Source organism: Petaurus breviceps, unplaced genomic scaffold (assembly GCF_028583685.1).
Source record: "Petaurus breviceps papuanus isolate PSGF00001 unplaced genomic scaffold, PetGlider_PUasm1.0 78, whole genome shotgun sequence".
Classification (NCBI taxonomy): domain Eukaryota; kingdom Metazoa; phylum Chordata; class Mammalia; order Diprotodontia; family Petauridae; genus Petaurus; species Petaurus breviceps.
Window position 1 is genome coordinate 8,307,959 of NW_027186502.1, and position 21,572 is coordinate 8,329,530.

Below are 21,572 nucleotides of genomic sequence, written 5' to 3' on the forward strand. Positions count from 1 at the left end.
GGGCTGGGATTGTCTTTTGCCATTTGTATTCCCAGTGCTTTCCATAGTGCCACTCTAATCTCTAGTTTGGATTATCTGGACTTGTTAACATGATTTTATGTACCCAAAAATATAAATTACAAGGTTATTTAGCCATGCTACCTAGAGCAAGGACTAAAATCTCCTAATTTCTTTTTTAAAAATTTTTGATGTAGCTTAATTTTGCCCAGGGTCCTTCACTTCACATCCAGAGAATCATCCACTGTAAAAACTGAAAGTCTAAAAACATGTGTAACTACATCGTTCATTTCTGCAGGGGGGTGGAGTGTGGGGGGTATCATCTAAATCTTTTTGAAGATATACTTGTTCTTTGCAGCTTTTGATTGTTTTGTTTCCTTTTACCATTGTTGTCATTGTGTTGTTTTCTTGGCTATCCCTGCTTTATTCTGCATCACTACATACAGGTTTTTACAAGCTTTGCTATATTTATATTCCATTCTTACAGTAATTACATTCATGTACCATATTTGTCTTCAGCTATTTCTCAGTTAATGGATACCTACTTTGCTTCTAATTCTTTGCTATCACAAAAGTTATGCCTATAAATGTTTAGTATATATGGGAAGTTCTTTTCAGTGACCCATGTGGGGTATAAGCCTGGTTGTTCCATGGTGCAGCCCCACTAACTAATCTTCCTTTACCTCCAGCATTGTCAGTTCCCATCATTTTTTAGTCATCTTTGCCAATTTGCAGGGTATGAAGTTAAATCTCAGGTCTGTTTTGTGTGTTTTTTTTTTTTAAATTATTTGGATGTTTGGATGTTCATCTGTTGGATGTTCAGTCTTAAGGCTAATTTCTGGATTGGGAATGTCCTGTTCATTCAAGTCATGCTTGATCTGTCTGTAATTTTGTTACTTTTACTTTTGTGAATCATTCTTTACACTGTTGAAAGCGTTGTATGGTTGGTTTTTTTTGGTTCTACTTAATACACTATTCATGGGTGATCTTTCCATGATTCTTTGTATTCACATACATAATTTCTTATAGCATGGTAAAAATTACATTTGTGTGTACCAGTTTGTTTAGCCATTCTTCAATCAATGAACATCTATCTACTTTGTTTTCCAATTCTTTTCTGTCACAAAAAGTGATTTGTCTCTCCCCTTTATATCCCAGAACTGTATCATCAGCTTTGGTTTAGCTATCCTCTTTATAGATGTCAGATGTCTTTTTAAAATTCGTTTACCACTTACTTAGCATTCTTTTTTTTTTTCGGGGTTAAGTAACTTGCTCAAGGTTACACGGCCAGTTATTTCTGGGTGTGGTGCTGAGTATCTGAGCCCAGATTTGATCCAGGTCATCCCAACACTGGAGCCGGTGCTCTTACTCGCTGAGCCACCTGGCCACCCCTTATTTAGCATTCTTTTAAAATTTTCAGTTATTCTGTCTTTAGCCCCTCCCCCACTCATTGAAGTGATATGTCAGTTATGCTTGTGAAGTCATTCAAAATATTTCTGTACTAGCCGTGTTATGCAGATGATACACAACCCTCATCTGCTCTTCTAAGTTTCCAAGTACTGCTGAACATTGTCACTTATAAACTTTGAGTTAGTCTTCTTCATTCTCACCTTTCATCCAGGCAGTTGCCAAGTCTTGTCAGTTCTGCCTAAGCAGCACCTCTCATATCCATCCTTTTTCTCAGTTAATTGTACCACAACCACTCCTTGTTTGAACTATATTAATATCCTAATTATTCTCCCTGTCTCTTGCTTCCCCTCCTTTACCATTTGTCCTTCACAATGTTCCAATTTTTATTCCTGAAATTCAGGTCTGACCATATCTTTCCTTTTGATAAGAAGCTTAGGTGACTTCCTATTGACTCTGTTACAAAGATCTCTGTTTTAGTCTTTCTAGTCCTTTATATTCTTATATTCTGACTCCTGGATGATTATAGTCGGTCTTTCCTCTTTCCCTCTCTTCCATCCAGACCAGCCTACAACTTTTAAGAGAGTTGGCTCAAGTGTCAGGAGGCCTTTCCTGATTCTTCTAGTTCAGAGGTGGGGAACCTGTGGCCTCAAGGCCCTCAAGTGTGGCCCTTTGAATCCACACTTCACAGAACATATCCCTGTAATGTAAGGATTTATTCTGTAAAACTTGGTCGAGGTTAAAGGGACACATCCAAGGACTTAGAAAGCTACATGTGGCCTTAAGGCTACAGGTTCCCTACCCCTGTTGGAGTAACTGGTATGGGTCTCTTAACCTTGTCAATGTTTTTTTTTTCCTTTATTTCTGTGACTGAAACTAGTAAAGGATGGTTAACTTTCACTTGGGAAGGAATCCAGTATACCCTCATTGTTCCTCCTCCTTCCTCAGGGCTACCCAGACTCTCCTTCACAGTGGGCAGAGATCTGAAAGAATTTTTCCTTCCTGAGGTCATTGCTGTATACCATTACATTGATGACATGGCCCATGACTGAGCTAGATGAGGCTACTGGGGCAGAGACTTTACTGTAAGCTCCCTCACTCCTGTTCTAGTTGGTAGTTTCTTTTTGCCCCCAAGTTACTTTTTAAGTACTTTGTTTTTAATTGACATTAAAATTTAATTGACATCACCTAGAATCTGTTTGCCTTCTAGTAGAATGTAAGCTCTCTGCGATCAAGGACTATTTTAATTTTTTTCTTTGAAATTCTATTTTTGAAATTATGTTTATTTGTGTGATAGCAGATGGTGTCAATATTTATGTGAATAGTTTTTGAAGGATGCATTTGTTTTGCATTTTTTTACAACTAAGTGCTGGGTATACAAAGAAAGTCCCTTAGGGAGTTTATATTTTGCTCTTTCCTTAGTATACCAATGTATTTACCATGTCATTTTGATCTAGTAAGGTACCCTCACTTTATAGATGTAAAAAACTGGGGCATATAGAGGTTAAATAACTAAACATAGGTTATACTACACCACTACTCTAGACCAGTGCCTGTTGTACAGTCTCTTAATTCTCTAGTTGAGTGTTTTTTAGACATAGGTACTTTGTAATTAAGAGTACTATGAGGAAGGTCCAGAGGACTCAAAGCTGGTTAAGGAAAAAATCATTAAAATTTGTATTATAATATGGAAGCACTTGACATAACCTAGAAGCATAACTAATTAAAATTTGGAGTCATTCTGTGGCATGAAAGTTGTCTCCTATCTCCATAATCACTTGAATCATAACTTTTCATGGGTCTGAATTTTAAAGACCAAAAAAATTCATTTTTGTGAGGTAAAAGAAAGTAGAGAAAGAGGGAATAAACAGCTCACTTTATTTTTCAGGCAATAGGCAAATTGTAAATTCTCCTGCAGTTTTTTTTTTTTTTTTGTAATTCAACACAGAATTGACCATTAGTAGCTCTGTGGGATGGAACAGTATTTGGGTAGAGCAGTGGTTTGAATAAGCTACAGATCAAGTTTAATTATTGGATGATTCTTCCATGTTAGACATCTGAATCTGGTAGAAGAGAATGCCAAATATTCCTGTGACCCACGTGCTTTCCATATCCTTTTGGGCACAGTATGTCTCATGAGGGAAGGCTGCCAGGTGTTGAGCTGGGATGTCTCCCCCAAATCAATGACTTATATCTGTACCAGCATAAGGCAATAGAAGTTGCCTCCTTCTGCAGGTCCACTGTTAAGTCCAGTGTCCCAATCAGGATGTGGGAAACCTCAGATGTAACCCTCTCTTTGATCTTAGGTTTTCCATCTGCTGCTGTTCCTGTCTCTAGAAGAAAAAGGAAGGACAATAGTTGGTGGGAATGAAATGCCTTTTTTCTGCTGTATTCTTTCCTGCCTGATGTCTAACCTCCTCTGTCCCACCCTTGAAGGAAGAGCCATCTGAACTTGTACTTCCTATCTCATACTGCATTTGCTTCCCTCCGAATCTTTTTTTTTTTTTTTTTGCTTTTTGGAGGGCAATTGGGGTTAAGCGACTTGCCCAAGGTCACACGGCTAGTTTTTGTGTTAGGTGTCTGAGGCCGAATTTGAAACCAGGTTCTCCTGACTCCAGGGTGGGCACTCTATTCACTGCGCCACCTAGCCGCCCCTTCTCCAAATCTTTTTTGGGAAGCACCCTCCACTCAGTGAGAACAAAATTACACCTGATTACACCCTCCGAATCCCTCTCTACCAGGTAAACAAAGCTTTCTCTTTTCATCTGAAACTGGTTTCTCCTATCTCCTAGTGCCTCCAGTCCACTGTCCAACCTCCTCCACCATCCACCCTCTCACTTCCATAGACAACAAACTTCCCCTTCATTCTAAATCTTTTCTTCTATTCTTTTATCATCTATTAGCTATTACTGAAACCTGGCTCCATTCTTCAAGCATCCTTGGCTACCCTTTCCATTATGAGCCGTTTCTTGCATTACCTTCTGCTCACTGATTGAGGTAGGGGAGTTATCTTGCTCTCGGTTGCCATTTGTAGGGTTTTTTTTTTTTACCTATCTCTGTCACTTAGTAACTTCTCTGAGGTTCATGCTATTCATTTCTACTACCTATTCAAAATGTTATAGTTATTGTTAGTTATAGACTACTGACCTGTAGGTCATTCCCCTTCTTCAATTAGTTCAGTATTTGGCTCACAGATTTTAACTGCTCTCATACATATTAACTTCACCTCAAACTTCACCTTTTACTCTTCCACCCACCTCAGCCACACAGAAAGATGTTTATACCCTTGATCTTGGTATTACACACAGAGGTACTAATCCCATATTCAAGAATTCCAAAATCACCTTATCTAACCATAATCTATCCATTTTCATCCATTTTCTTCTACCTCTGATTTACTCTACTCTCCCCCTCCCACATCCATAATCTCTTGACTCCTTGGTTTATAACTATGAATCGTAGTTATCTGAGGATAGTTGGTCAGTTACACTGTGCTCTTTAAAATCCCTAAGGAAACCCTTATCATTTTACTAGTTATGCCCTGCCAGGCTTCAGTCTTGGATCACTTCCACTGTTTGCCACCTTCACACATCTGTGAATCACAGATTGTTCACACATCTGCTGCTGAAAAAGGGAGAGAAAAATCATGTAACACTTTTAAGTGGGTCCATTATACATGACTGGGTCTGTTATACAACCTCAAGTGGGCCCTATACCTGCCCAACAAATCACTATCCCACTTTAATAGCGGCTCTTCCAAATCTTTTCATGATTCTCCTTCCACCGTCTCAATGAAACTACTCATTCTCTTCCCTCTTCTCCATCCCTCAGTTGCCTTCTGCCACTTTTTTTTTCTCCTTACCAAGGCTCTGCTTTTTCACATGATTTCACATTTTTTCACATGATCCCATTTCATCCTGTCTGTTCCAGTAGATTAGATTGCCCCTTCTTGTCATCCTTACCCTTTTTTTTTTTTTTTTTTGCTTTTTTGGAGAGGCAATGTTAAGTGACTTGCCCTAGGTTACACAGCTAGTAAGCGTTAAGTGTCTGACTCCAGGGCCAGTACTCTATTCACTGCACCACCTAACTGCCCCAATCCTTTTCTTTCCCTTATTTTCACTTTATCCCTTACAGCTGCCTTTTTCTTTTCTGTAATGCCTACATGTCTTCCCTGTCCTGAAAAACCCATTTGATCCTTCCCACCTCAACTATCTTCTTATTTCTTCTGCACTTTTTGGCTAAATTCCTTAAAAAGACCATCTGCAGTACTCACTCTTACTGTTCTGTCACTCTATTAACCCCTCACAATCTTGCTTCTAACCATATTTCTCTCTCCAAAATTATTAATGTCTTAGTTGCCAAATCCAATGGCCTCTTCCCCTTCCTCATTCTCCTTTGATGCTATTTATCCACTTCTCCTTGATATTCTCTTCTCCCTAGGTTTTAAGTACACTTCTCCGGTAATCAATCCTATATAACCAATGCTTTTTTGTCTCCTTTACTGGATTCTCTTTCAAATCTTGCCCTCTAATTGTAGATGGCTCTCAAGGTTCTGTCTTGGGGCCTCTTCATTTCAGCAACTATACCCATGAACTTAATTACCTTTTCTATGCTGATTCTCAGATCTCCTCCTGCTTTAGCTTTTATGCTGGCCTACATTCTATTATCTCCAACTGTCTTTCAGACATCTTGAACTATTTTAAACTAAGTGAGCCAAACTTTCCTCCACCCAGCCTTACCTTTCCTGTTACTCTAAGATAGCACTCCCCTCCCCCAAGTACCTCAGGCCTGAAAACTCTCACTTCCCATATGCAAGCTTTTGGCAAAGGCTTGTTAATTTCATCATCTGTCAAATATACCATTTTCTCTCCTGACATTGACACTACTGCCATCATCACTTTATGTCTGGACTATTTTTTTTTTCCTTTTGGAGGGCAATTGGGGTTAAGTAACTTGCCGAAGGACGGCTAGTTTTTTTGTGTGGGTGTTAAGTGTCTGAGGTCAGAACCGGACTCAGGTCCTCCTGACTCTGGGCCTTTGCTTTGCTCACTGCGCCACTTAGCTGCCCCTGCCTGGACTATTCTTAAGAGTTTGCTGTTGATTCTGCTTGTCATAATGTCTTTCCCTACCCTGCTCCATCTATAACAAACCTTTGCAATCTTACACCATACTCTCTGACACATGCTTTGATCCAGTGACACTGGCCTCCATGTTCCATAAACAAGACAGTCTGGATATTTTCTCTGGGTATCCTCCATGCCTGGAATGTTCTCATCTCCTGCTTTCACTGACAGTCCCAATTTAAAAATCCCATGCTCTACAGAAAGCCTTTCCCAACACTTCTAAATTGTAGTGCCTTCCCTCAATTATTTACTGTTTATCCTGTATGTAGCTTATTTGAATATACTTCTTTATCCCATTAGATTATAAACTTAAGGTTTGTCATTTCAAATTAATTTTGATTCATATAAAATGTCATGGTTAGGATATAGCAATTAAATTTGTAATATTAGTTAATTATCTGCACTATTTCTAAAAAAATTTTTTTTTCATCTTTTACAGCATAAGCAGTACTATAATGGATGTAGACAGCACAATTTCCAGTGGGCGTTCAACTCCTGCAATGATGAATGGACAAGGAAGCACTACTTCTTCAAGCAAAAACATTGCCTATAACTGTTGTTGGGACCAGTGCCAGACTTGCTTCAATTCTAGTCCAGATCTGGCAGATCACATTCGTTCCATACATGTAGATGGTCAGCGAGGAGGGGTTGGTTTTATTCCTTTTTCTTCTTTCACATCCTTTCCCCCCATTTGAATCACTTTTATAATTTGGAATTGCTACCTAGCTTTTCTTTTTGAATTACTTTGAAGTTATATTACAAATTTTTTTTGCTTCAATTTTATTATGTCATTTCTCTTTTCAAATGGGAATGCATTTGTCAATTTACTTAGTTTGTATGACATTACTAGTATCTTTTTCCTCACCAGTTTCTGAACATTTTAAGTGCAATAGAATTATACAACATTATTGGTATTGCTTGCTGTCTTACATTTTCTTTTTACCACTTAATTTTGCTCTTTGTTTTTCAGGAGTATTTAGATTTAAAATGCATTTTATTGATGACTTTTGAAACTTATCTGTGATTTCTCAACACCTTCCCCTGTGACAAAGAACAACCATCAAACTAAAATCTACAGCACAGTGATCACATCTGACAATATATAAAGCATTTCTTCCTGGTAGTCTCCTTGCTATCTGTTCTTGGAATCCTCCTTTGCTTTTTCAGATAGAGCTTGACTCTTTGATCTCCTTATTTATATTGTTGCAGTCATTATGTATATTGATCTTTTCATTCTGCTTATTTTGATCTTTCAGTTCATAGAGAACTCTTTACTCTACACACAAATAATCATTATCTTCATATAGTAGTTTTAGTCATTTTGCAAATGATCATCCATTTGACCAGCTACTGCAAGGAATGCTATGATTATTTTGATATTTATTGAGCCACTCTTTGACTTTTCTATATTACATGCCTGGGAATTTTGCTGAGTATTGCTGGGTCAAAGGGTATGAATAATTTAGTTAACTTTTCTTGAGTAATTCTACACTAATATCCAGAATGGTTGTTTGTAGTAGTGTGTGTTTGGCTTCCCAGAGTCCCTCTGATATGGATAATCTGGTCATCTTTTCCTTTCGTGATGCTTTTTAAGTGTGATTTGCATAGTAACAAGAAGGTGGTTTTGATTTTTTTTCCCAAGTTTTTAGGGTAACAAGGTTACACCCTACAAAGATAGAAAGATACCACCACCATGAAAAATTCCAAGTTATGTATAAAAATTCTAGCCATGTGTGTTTTGAGTTAAAAACAATCCTATATTGTTAGTAGTTATGAGCCATTTATACTAAATAGCAATTCTTACTTGGAGCTAAAATCAGAATTGTTCTAGGTTTCCTTAGACCTTTTATTACCTCAGGTGTAAGTCTTTAAATCAGCTTTGATCTGCCTGGGGGTGTGGGAGGAGGGGTAAGAGTCAAGGATATTAGTACTCCTTTCAATAGTTGTGTTGAAAACTGAGTGTAAAGAACTTTAAATTTAGAATAGTATGGATAAAAACATTAACTTTATAAAACATAGGCTAAATTTATTGTATACAATTTCTACTTTGCCAGATTTTCTGGAAATTAATGCAGCCTTTTAAATACAAATAATTTGTCAACTCTTATCTGCCTGCTATTTCTTATTGATGCAGTTGTGCTAGCTTAGATGAGGTTGACTTGCTATGTTTCTCATGTTGCTTAGTGATTACTTCCAAGAATGCTCTAATTTATATTGTGTGTATGTGTGTGGTTTTTGTATTTTTAGAAAACCAAAACTTAATTTTTTTGACTTTGAATTTTTATTCTTAGATTTGTTTAATAAAAGTGCTTAATATGTTCTAGGCACTATCTGCATTGAGGATACAAAAAGAGAAGAAAGACCTTGCCCTTAACTACGTTTTTTTTCCCCCAAAGACAAAAAATGTTGAAGATACATTATTTTTTTTGGAGGCCACTGGGATTGTGACTTGCCCAGGGTCACACAGCTAATGTGTCAAATTTGAACCTGGGTCTCCCTGATTCCAGGGCATGTGCCCTATCTACTGCACCACCTAGCTGCCCCCCTGCCCTTCTAAGAAATTATTAGATTTTAATTGGATTCAAAATTTTCAATTTCTGTCTTTCTAGGAGGTCCATTAATGAATCTGTGGCACATCATAATGGCAAAAAAAACAACCTTATTGGCTCCAAGCTTTATAATTTATGCATACTTGTTGGGTAGTGCAGAGTATCCAGCATTAGAGGATATGTAGTAGAGCCTCAGTTTGTCATCTGACAACAGTGTCTTATGCTAGGCTTCTGTTTTCAGTAATCTCAGATACACTCCTGCTTGCTTGTGGGCTGAAATAAATGAACAAAGCCAAGTGGACAATAACTTTAAAAATCTCTGGTTCTAATTGTTGGCATACTTATCCCTACACTAGAATTTAAGAACAAATTTTTGGACACCAATGTATTCCCAAAATCTAGCATTTATGTAACACTGTGTTAAGCGCCCTTTGCAAATACTGTATCATTTAATCCTCACGACAGTCCTGGGAAGTAGGTGCTATTTTCCCCATTTTACAGATGAGGAAACTAAAGCAAATAGAGGGGACTTTCCCAGGTTCACACTGTTGGAGGCTGGATTTGAGCTTAGGTCTTTCCAGCTCCATGTCTAGTGCTCTCCCCACTATGCCACCTACCTGCCCTTTTCTCATGAAAGACCTCTTTAATTTTTCACTATGTTCTCCAAATTTAACATTTTATTATCAACACCAAATTTCTTCTTCCCCCAATAAGTACCAATATAAAAATTTTTTTAGAAGAAAAAATCAAAGCTCCTCAGTTCATGGAAAAATCTGAAAACCTGTGCCATATACCATTACTCATTGACTTCTACTGCAGAGCTGTGGGATAAAGGTGTCACAGTTTCTTTGGAGACCTGATTGTATTTTTGCAACAGTCACTTTTTTTTTATACAAATAAATTGTTCATAATCCTTTGACCCAGAGATTTCACTATGATAAAAAAGCTTATACCCCAACAAGGTCATTGATAAGAATATATATATCAGAATATTTATAGCAGATCTTTTTGTGAGGGGAATCAGAAGCAAAGTAGAAGCCCATCAGTTAGGAAATAGCTAAGCAAATTGTGATATTTGAATAAGTTGTTGTGTAAGAAATGATAAATATGAATTCTTTGTGTAGACCCAAGAAAACAGTAAGCACAATGACCACACAACAAATGTCTATAAACACTCTCGAAAAAAATGATTGTAAAATTTTACATTAAAAAATTTTTATTCCTTTGCTTTTATGTTTTCTCAAATATGGTCTTCCTTCTCTGTGTTCTCATTTAAAAAGAGATCAGTTTCATTGTACAATTAACTCAAGCCAGCCAACACAATCTGACAGTATAGATAATAACCTTGTCCCTGCAAATAAGGGATATAATTGCACTTTTTTCAACTCTTCTATTTAACTATTATAGCACACATGGAATTTAGTTTTTGTTCCTTTTTTCTTTCCTTTTACAGTGAAATGTGTATAGTTTGTATGGTTTTGTTTCAGCCTTTACTTTCATTTTGGTACTCTCATATACCAAAGCCATTGTCTGGATGTAGAAGCCTAGCTCATTGAGCAGTCTATCAGAATACCCTGTAATTAACTCCAAGGATAGTTTTTTTTGGGGGGAGGGGATTTCTCAAATTAGAAATGAATGAGTTCATTAACGCTTGTACCAGAAATATTTTCTCAGTTTAGAGTGCATATATAATAGGGAAACCTATTAAAACCAAGGTTAAGTACAATTATAACAGAACTGAATTCTTGGGTCCATGCTTCTGTGCATGACTGGGTTTCAAACACTAGCAAAAGTTTTGACTGATTTTTAAAGTCCCGTATGGTCCACTTATATTCCTGAGTTGTTTATACTGTATAAGCAGGTTTTCATTCTTTTCTTTTGGAACTTGAACATTAAACATTATCTGTATGGTTCCTTCTTTTGAGATTTTATCTTGAGATTCTTTTCTCACTTAGTCTTTTGTAAAGATTATTTTCCTTGGTTGGTTTCTTTTTTTTTTTTCTTTTTGGAGGGGGGAAGGTAGGGCAGTTGGGGTTAAGTGACTTGCCCAAGGTCACACAGCTAATTTGAGGCTGGATTTGAAGTTAGGTCCTCCTGACTCCAGGGCTGGTGCTCTATTCACTGTGCCCCACCTAGCTGCCCTGGTTTCTTATTTTTCTTTTGTAGGATGGTGTCTGAAGAATTGAAGCAGGGTATCCACCTGCCCATGTTAGATAGGAATTCTACCTCTTTTAAATCTTTGAGAAATAGTCATGGTTTTGAATATTATTTTTGGGGAAGTGGCCTTCAAGGTCTTAGGTTATACTTCCATAATTTTAAAAATTAATACCTTTTGTAAGAATTTAAAACATTTTAATTTTGTGTGATTAGAATTCCAACAAATGTCCCATTTGTAACTTTTTTTGTTAAAGAAGGACATTGTTCCATTCTTCATGATGTTCCGTGAAATGGTGTGGAATGTACTATTGAAGTTATACTTTATATACATATACTAAAAACAAATTCATTTGAGCTAAAAATGAGAATACTTTAAAATTGATAATTTTTCTCACATGTAACTTGCAGAGGAATAGGCCATTGTTAATTCTATCAGAATTTTTTGAACAAAGTCTAGTTCACCCCTTTACTTTAGGTGGGATTTTGCTTTCCCAATATTTATGCATAATATTACTGCAAAAAGTGCGTGTTAATACAACATAATGGATGGATATCTAACTGTAGTCAGGAGATTTCTGTAATATGTATTATGTTTTTTTCCACTGGTATAAGTTCATTTCATTGATATTACTGGTGGATGAATTTTACTGCTTTAGAAGTTTTAGTTCAATATCCTGATGTGCAGTTAGATTCTCTATTAGGTTGCATTAAATTCTTGTGCACTGGTTATATTAAAAATAATCCTGCATAGGAATGTCACATACGTACTTATAGTGTGCAGTGTTAATGAAAGAGGGGTACAACTTTTTGAATTGTCACACAGGCCCATATAAATTATGCACACTTTCAAATAAATACACTGGTACATTTGTTCAAGGAAATTGACCAAAGTGAAGGAGAATAAGACTGCCCTTGGTTCCCAGTTTTGTACCAGCCTTCTTCATCTTGGGCATTCTGGAGAAGATCCTTGAAGGTAAGGTACTACTAAGGAAAAGCCTATGCTTACAGAAAAAAAGTAAGGTTTTTTGGAATTCTCAAAAGAATGCTAAGCTTGGCCTTACATTTTGAGATAGCAACTTTCTACAGCATTATAAATCTGAAGAGACTCTGGTACAAAACATTCTTTAAAAGAACTAAAATTTTTGAGTATTCTTTTAAAGGACTAAAAACAAAGTTAATGTCACATAAATGTGGTGCTTGAGTATTTCCTCACTACTTGATTATTATCTCTACTTTTCTTTTTTCAAAGTCTTACAGATAAGTTATCCATATTTATTTAGTCCTTAACAGTTTACAAAGCACTTTCCTCCCAATGTCCTTGTGAGAGTGTGCAATTATTAATATCCTTTTAGAAATATGAATATGAAGGTCAAAAGGATTTAAGTGGATTACCTAAGGTAACTTAGCTAGTAAAATGTCAAAGCTATGACTTCCACCTGGGTTCTTTGATTCCAAATAGTGTTCTTTTAGATATCATTGCCTCATTCTGTTATTGGATTTATGTAATATATATAACATTTAACTTGTCATGTCTGCGTTCATAAAATCGGGTTGTCAGGGTTAAGTTTATTTTTTCTAGTTGCTAAAGCACTCACTTAATAGCTGTAGCATTATGGGCAAGTCTTAATTTTTCATATCCTTGGTAACTTATCTTTTTGGAATTGCCTGGGGACAGTGAGAAGTTAGGACTTGCATGTGGTCACAATGCTCTTATGTACTAGAGTAAAGACTTTCAGACTCTAGAGCTTCTTTGAACTAGATGTCCCATAGGTATGTCAAACTAAAATGCCTCAAACAGCATATCTTTTCTTCCCCCAAACTTTATCATGTTTTCCTACCTTTATTCCTGTTGAAGAGAGCATCATCACCCCAGTCATTGTGTCATGTTTCCTTTGCTTGTGTTTCTCCCATCTGTCCCCTTCTCTACTTATATGATTAGCACTGTGATTTAGGTCCTTATCTTTTGCTTGTACTCCTGCACAGTAGTAGCTTTCTAACTGAATGTCTCTTCCAAGTCTCACTCCAACCCATTCTCCATGTTACCTTGTTATTTAAATATCATCAAAGGTATAGCAGTGTCCCTTAGTATTTAAAGCTCTTCACAATCTGGCCCCTTTATACCTTTCTTCTTACATTTCATTGTTCATGTATTCTATAATCTAGTTGCTATAACAGACTTGTTTTATATTGTACCTCATCTCCTGTTTTGGGGCCTTTTCATTGGTTGTCTCCCCTGTCTGAAATGCTTTTTGCCCATCACCTGCCCTCTTGCTTTCCTTGGTTTCCTTGAACTGGACTCAAACTTCAATAACTCAAATCTTAACCTTCTCTAAGAGACTTTTTCTAGTCTTTCGGCTGCTAGTATTTTCTCCCTTGAATTTCTGTTTACTCTGTGTGTATCTTTTGTACCTAATTATTTACTTGTTGTCTTCCCCTTTAGAATGTATCCTTCTTGAGGACAGGTACTGTTTTTCTTTGTTTTCTTTTATAACTGTTATTTCCAGGGCTTATCAGTGCCTGGCATATAGTAAGCAATTAACAATTATTTGTTGACCACTCTCCTATGTTCACTCTTTTTTCATAGATCCTCTCAAGGTTTAAAGTATGTGTGTATATAATGGTGTATATACACTCATGCACATATTATATGTAAACACATTTTAAACTATAATTCTTCACCTTTCCAAGGAAAAAGATAATCTTTTGATATACTTTATTTTATCGTTATGCCTAGTGGTGGGCAGGACCCCTACAGTTCCTTGGAGTACCAATATCTTCTCGGGGTTCTGGGGTTGATCCAGGGTCTGATTCTCCTGAGGGGAGAAAGGAAAGTGAGAAGAAAACTAAATCATTATTTTCAAGTAAGGGTCTTAAAATGAGTATACTTTTTTACCTACTTAACAGAGCAGAATTGTCACCACATGTGATGATACATGAATGAGAAAGTGCTTTGTAAACTTTCATCAATGAAAAAATGTTAGAGAATAAAATTTCTGTCATAGGGAAGTATTTCTGATATGAGACTTACAGTATTTTTCCCCTAATATATTTTCATTGTGTTTCGTTTTCAACATTCACTTTAATAAAATTTTGATTTTAAAATTTTTCTTCCTCCCTATCTTCTCCCTTCTCCAAGACTGCATGCAAATTGATGATAGGCTATACATGTACAGTCATTAAACATACTTCCATGTTACTCATGTTTGGAGAGAAGAATCAGAACAAAAGGGAAAAACGTGAGAAAGAAAAAAGTAGTGCTTGGATCTGCATTCAGACTCCATAGTTCTGTATATGTGGACAACATTTTCCATCTGAGTCTTTTGATCTAAGACAATTCCAAAAGGTGGAAAAATACTAGCTGTATTTGAATAGTCTTATTATCCTAGGTCAAACTCTTTTGAAAAATATTTTTTGAAGACCAAATAGAGACTATTTTAGAGGCCAAATTCTGATTATATTTTCAGAAGTTTTTGTACTACTGAATTCATATACACTAGCTTTACATTGAGAAGTTATTTGTTCTAAAATACCACCTTGGTGATGAAAGTCCAGTCTGTTTACTTTAATATAAAATCTTCAATATAAAGAAAAAAAAGGCTTTGAATTAGGGTTTTTTAAGTGTTCTTAGAACTTTTTTTTTTTTTTTTTGGCATTCGGTGTTTTTTAGTTTTTTTTTAAAGGTTACACAGCCAGTTATTTCTAGGTGTGGTGCTGAGTGTCTGAGCCCGGGATTCGATCTCCAGGTCATCCCAACACTGGAGCTGGTGCTCTTACTTGCTGAGCCACCTGGCCACCCTGTTTTTAGAACTTTCAGTAGGGAAGATTGTAAGTAGAAACTGTTACCCATAGTCATTCTAAGTTTGCTGGAAGGAAAGGGCAAACAGATTACTAAGATATTTTCATCTGTATGTAGCTAAGCCAAGATGACTTTTTCTACAGTACAGTTGAATAGCATGTCATTCCAAGTTGATTTTACAAACGAAGTCAACTTGAAAATGTTAGATTCATGTTCAAAAGACTAAAAGACTGTAGTGGGTAGAATCTAAGGGATTCTCATTGCTACTTACTGAATTTTCAATAGGTTCCCTTAAATTTTAGACCTAAATGGATTGTGACTAAGCTTGACAAAGATACAGCAATGAGTTCTCCTTTATTTCCCCTTTTGTGTTCTTCTAGTGAGTTGCTTCCCAAAAATTGGGGAAGAGAATGTTTCCTTTTGTCTTCAGTGTACTTAACTTTTTGCTTTTTTTGTTAGCTAATGCCAAGAACTATTCACAATCAGAGCAGAACTCTTTATTACATGGCTTTGAAATTGCTACAAACCAAACATAATACAATAAAAACTAGTTAAAGTATAACAGTTTCCTGACTAGATTTTAATATTCACTTGTGTATTAAAATGTGTTTATGCAATTTTTTCTCACATGCACACACACTGCACATACATTAATGTATAATGTATGTACATGGCTATATTGTTGCTTTTTGTGTTAGAGACACAGAAGAAAATGAACACATTGTGTGGATTATTTAACGAACTTCAGTGAATTGGATACCTAATCCATAGAGGGAAATTTTAATTCCTATACCTACTTGACCCAGTAAATGTTGTTGATCAGTATTGGAACTTGGTCTTGCTTTAAGTTGATTCTAAGTTATGTTATACCTTTTTTTTTTTAATTTATCATTTTGGGGTTCATTTTGGGGTTACAACATTCAGTTCCACAAGCTTTTGAGTTCCCAATTTTCTTACCCCCTCCCCAAGGCTGCATGCAATCTGATACAGGCTCTACATACACATTCACATTAAACATTTTCACATTATTCATGTTGCAAAGAAGAATTTACAACTAATCAAATGAACCACGAGAAAGAAGGAACAAAAAATAGCAAAATAGTATGCTTCAATCTGCATTCTTTGTATGTGAATATATCATTTTCCATCATGAGCCTTTTGGAATTGTCTTAGAACCTTGCTTTGCTGAGAGGAGCCAAATCTATCCAAGTTAGTCATCCTTGCACAATGTGGCTATAACAGTGTACAGTGTTCTCCTGGTTCTATTCCCCTCACTCAGCATCAGTTCACATAAGTCATAAGTTATTTCTTCAGATCTCTCCAAATAAAACAAGTAAAATGTTTTGAGCAAAAATAATTTTGAGAGTGCTCGTTAGGCATTACTTGTCTTTATTTGAAAACTTTGGTTTGAAATTTTGTTCCCTTTATTCTTTATTCCCTTTATTTACCTATATTCTGTTCTTACACAGATTGATTTTTTTTGTTTTGAAGTGTGACTGTAAATAATTACATTCATCTTTTAGATATAGAAGAATGAATAGTACTTAAGTTATCCTTACTTTTCTTGCTGGTGTTGGAAAACATTCTTTGATTTTATAAATTTCACAGTGATTTTTGTCTTGCTTAGCATAAGATCGAAATGGGATTGGTGAGGCTTTTCTCTATTACATGTTTGTTGGATGATTAAAAACCCAGTCATACCCAGGTTGCTTATACCCAAGAATGTATATCTACTTTAATATCCAAAGAATAAAAATTGTCCAAGCTCTAGTGACTTTTTTGCAAATCAATATTTTCAACATTAGATTGTAGAGAAAAGAGCTTTACAGATATAAAGTACCAATTTTTGCTTTCTTTCTAGTTAGTCCACAATCGAGATTGTTGAGAATTTTTAGTGAGACTGAACAGATTTTCTCTATGGTTGTAATAATGAAGAGTTTTATAGAAAACCCATATATTTAATCTGTTATTGGCTTTTTTTAAAGCTTTCCGATATCTTTGAAGCCAAGGAAATGTTTGTGTTTTATTCCATCTGCTTGAAGTGATTAAATGATTTGTAAAACTTGCTGTTTAAATGGAATTATATCTTTCAGTTTTAACATTTCTTAGAAAATGTTTTCTTTTACAAATATATTCTATAAAATGATTAATATTTTATATACAGTAAGTTAATATGCTAATTTATATCCAGAGAAAATTAATTTAAAAGCTAATCCCTTTAATAGTTGCCAGTTGTTACTGATATGCATTTTGTGGGGACTATACATAAATATACAATTTGTTATCAACTTCTTTTTTAACCTTATTAACTGTTGATTTTTTTTTTGGAGGGGGGAAGGCAGGGCAATTGGGATTAAGTGATTTGCCCAAGGTCACATGGCCAGTAAGTGTTAAGTGTCTGGATTGGAACTCCTGGCTGGCTCTAATTCACTGTGCCACCTAGCTGCCTCGATTTATTTTTTTCAATACAATGATGAATATATTTAGGAAAGAAGCAGATAAAAAGTAGCGTCTTTGAAATTACTACAGATACTAAAAGTAAACTTTTTAAATGCTCTAGTCATTGCTTGATATTTAAAATTTTCGTCTCTGAGAATTGGGATATAAAAATGATTTTTTCAGTTTTGGAAAAGTTGCTTTTTAACTGAAAAGTGAAATGATAGAATGTCTTAAAATTTTTACAGGATAGTTAATGAAACTTTTCTTTTTGACAGGTATTTGTTTGCCTATGGAAAGGTTGTAAAGTATATAACACTCCTTCAACCAGTCAGAGTTGGTTACAGAGACATATGTTGACGCACAGTGGAGACAAACCTTTCAAGGTAAACAGTTTTTACAGCATGATTTTGTAGTTGGGGGTATTGTGTGACCCAAGTGGGTTAAGTGACTTGCCTAGGGTTGCACAGTTAGCAAATGTCTACGCTAGGATTTGAACTCAAGTCCTCCTCACTCTGCTCTGCCACCTAGCTGCCTCTATTTAAAGAACTAGGTTTTTGTTTTCTTAACTTAATCCTAGGAGCTCTACATCTCAAGATCTAGAGAGATAAACCACGGCAGATTTAAGTTTCCCAGTTCTAATGTTCATTCTTGTTAAATGGATCTTAAATGGATCTGTGATCTCATGAGTACTTGCTGCAGAAATTAGAATAATAAGCCTGTCTAATGGAACTCTTGTTCATATATTCTCATAACTTTGCTGAAGGGGATCCACTGGATGTTGTCATTCCCACCTCCCTGTCTCCCAACTCCCAGCCTATCTTGACATAGTTAATGTACCAGTGGAGCATATGGACTTTATAACAGTTCTTGTTGCCATATGGTCAAACATCCTTTGAATCATAGATTTCTTTGACATCCAGTGGATGACAATTACAACTGCTTTGTAATTCCTTGTATTTAAGGTATTACAGCTCATTCATGTGACCACGTACCTCTGCATGGTTCTTTATGCATTCAGTTTTTCAGTAAAGTGTTCATGACACTCAGCCATACAATATTATTAAAAGGATGGTCTTCTGTTTGGGAAGTGTTTGGCTTCATTCAAAGCTGAACTGTAATTGTTCCAAAACAATCCAGCCTGCTCTCCTCCTTGTTCAATTCTAGATCCATCTTGACCTTTTGCTGTGTCCCAAGATGGTATACTGATAAATTGTGTTTCTAACTGCTTATCATAGGGAAATTGACTTTGTTTATTCACTAGTGTTTCCAGTGTGGTATATAGAACCTAAGACTTGAAGTCAAAAAGGCTTGAGTTCAAACTCTGCCTCTTATTAGCTCTATCACTTTGGGCAAAGTCCTCTAACCAGTCTGCTACAGTTTCTTCTGGAAAATAGTACATATCTCATTGTTCTGAGGGTCAGCTGATATGTTTAAAGAATTTTGCCAACCATAGAGTGCTAGCTCTTACTACTTCTACTCTTCCTCCTCCACTTAATTTCTGTTGCAGTTATCTATTCTGAGCTTTATATAATCAGTACAGTGTTGTACACAAACATCTGGAGGACATTAGCTAGTTAATTCTGCTTTACCTTTTACTCCACAGTGGTAAATATCTTTGAACATATATTTCCTTTTTTTATTCCATGGTTTGCATTAATAATCAGAGTGGTCACAACACACATTATCTTCCAAGGAATTTTGTCTTTTTTTTTTTTTCATCTTGTTTTTGATAAATGCATGGAAACACTATTGGGAGGGAAAAGATTTTTTTTTTTTTGCTTTTTGGAAGGCAATTGGGGTTAAGTAACTTGGCCAAGGTTACACGGCTAGGTTTTTTTTGTGTGTTTGTTAAGTGTCTGAGGACCCAACCGAATGGGTCTTCCTGACTCCAGAGCCCGCGCTTTACTCACTGTGCCACCTAGCTGCCCCCAGAGGGAAAAGATTTTAAGTAGGTATTTTGTACTACTGAATGATGCTTCTGATAAGTCAGCAAACAATGAGTGGGAGTGCTATTCTGGATTCCTTACCAGGGATATCCTTGACAAATGTGTATCATTCAAAGTGATTGGAAAGTAAGCATATTATCCGAGTCACTGTTGCTAATAATAGGGCCCAAGATTTTTTCCTCACTTTTGCTCCTTTAGAGATTTGAGAATTGGTCCTTTAGTTTTTTACTACCATCACTGGCTTCCTTCCATACAATTTCACAGTCAAGTATTTGCTCCTAAAGGCAGTATTTAGGCTTCTTGATTTCCTTGTGCTTTTCTCTATCTCTATCCAGTTCCCATTTTTGTTAACAGGAACTTTTTAAGTAGAATCTATTTCAGTTCCTCATTTTTATTTGACTTTTGCATGTACTTTATTTTATTATTTTATTTTTTGTTAACAAGTGATTGCTGCCATGTTTGGGAAAACCTATATCAGTAATGAATTGTTTACTGTTAAATTATATTTTAAATTTTTGTAGTTTTGAGTCTTCTGCCCCAGCTTTATTTCCTTGCTATGAAAACATTACTAGTCTTAAATACTACCCTTTTTGTGAACAAAATTGTACATAAGTGTAGGCAGTATTAGAGATTAATTTATTAAGAATGTAGCTAAAACGCAGTTTCCAATTATTTTGCAAATTATCAAAAATAACTGACATTAAAGTAATGAATCACATTTCATAAGTCCCCAAAAATGGAAAAAGTGAATTTTCTCCTAAACTTTGAATAGTTTACCAAATGGAAAATATTTAACTAAAAATCTTTCCGAAATTTCTTAGTGTAAATTAGAGAGGCTGTATTGAGTTTTAAATAGGACATTGGAAGACCTGGGAAGAAGAGTCCTAATCTTAAAACAATTGGGGTTAAGTAACTTGCTCAAGGTTACATGGCCAGTTATTTCTGGGTGTGGTGCTATCTGAGTATCTGAGCCCGGATTGGATCCCAGGTCATCCCGACACTGGAGCCGGTATTCTTAGCTCTTTTCTTGAGCCACCTGGCCGCCCTCTAAAAGAGTCCTAATCTTAATCTTTCAGTTGACTCTGTGGCCTAAAATGAATGTCACATTGTATGGAGGAAAATTGGTTTGCATTCAGAAAATCTGAGTTCAAGCCTGACTGCTACTTTATATTTGTGGATTTGGAGCATGTCATTTTTATCCTGTCTTATCTTTCTATTTCTCCATTGAAGGTTGTTTTTTTTTGGAGGGGGGAAGATAGGACAGTTGGTGTTAAGTGACTTGCCCAAGGTCACATGGCTAGTTTTGTGTTAAAAGTGTCTGAGGCCTGATTTAAACTCAGGTCCTCCTGACTCCAGAGCTGGTGCTCTATTCACTGTCACCTAGCTGCCCCTCTTTCTTTTCTTTGTCATGTTTTTCCATGTGAGAAGCACCCATACCATGGTCCAAGCAAAGAATATGAAAGATTCATAGATATCAACAATTGAAGTTATTATCTTTGAAGGATAAGGCATATCGAAGGATAAGGGAAATCACAGCACTTGTTTCACTAATTTTTTAAATTGGCTAACCTGTATTTGTGCTATTTAGTCACTGATAGTGATTCTCTAGGGAAGTGATGGTACTTAATAGAAGAAACTTTAAAATATTTGTAGGGATCATAAAGCTTTGGGTAGATTTGGGAGCATAGGCATTGAGGATCTGTTCCATTTGTTTAGGATTTTGGAAGAGAGAACGAAGGCTGTGATAGGTAAACAGTCAGTTTTGTTTTGTTTTGTTTTTTTAAGCATTTGGGGTTAATTAACTTGCTCAAGGTTACACAGCCAGTTATTTCTGGGTGTGGTGCTGAGTATCTGAGCCCGGATTGGATCCCAGGTCATCCTGACTCTGGGGCTGATACTCTTAGTCACTGAGCCACCTGGCCGCCCCTGAACAGTCAGTTTTTTATGGTGTTAGAAGGACAGGATTTGTGTTATACTTTGTGCGAGATACCGTGCTTTGTATAGATGACACATAATGAACTGATCCCTATTATTGAATAATTGCATTCTTCTACAGGCTGTATGTAATAGTACTTTGAAAATTGAAGGAAAGTACACTAGCAACTTATAGGTATAGCTTACTAGAGGAAGTGGTACCTCCTTTGAGCCCTAAAGGAAG

At 36.0% G+C, this 21,572-nt stretch overlaps 1 protein-coding gene across 10 annotated transcripts in view; it reads left to right on the forward strand.

Annotated features, from left to right (window-relative positions):
• Positions 1 to 21,572, forward strand: part of AEBP2 (AE binding protein 2) — a 114,034-nt gene that overhangs the window by 34,676 nt on the left and 57,786 nt on the right. For all 10 annotated transcript variants that reach the window (XR_011172063.1, XR_011172062.1, XR_011172064.1 and 7 more), the window contains exons 2-3: positions 6,967 to 7,174; positions 17,744 to 17,851. Coding sequence is in view for 7 of the 10 variants with exons in the window: in XM_069106186.1 (XP_068962287.1) it covers positions 6,967 to 7,174; positions 17,744 to 17,851 (316 nt within the window). In the remaining 3 variants the exon portion in view is untranslated. The remainder of the gene's footprint in view (positions 1 to 6,966; positions 7,175 to 17,743; positions 17,852 to 21,572) is intronic.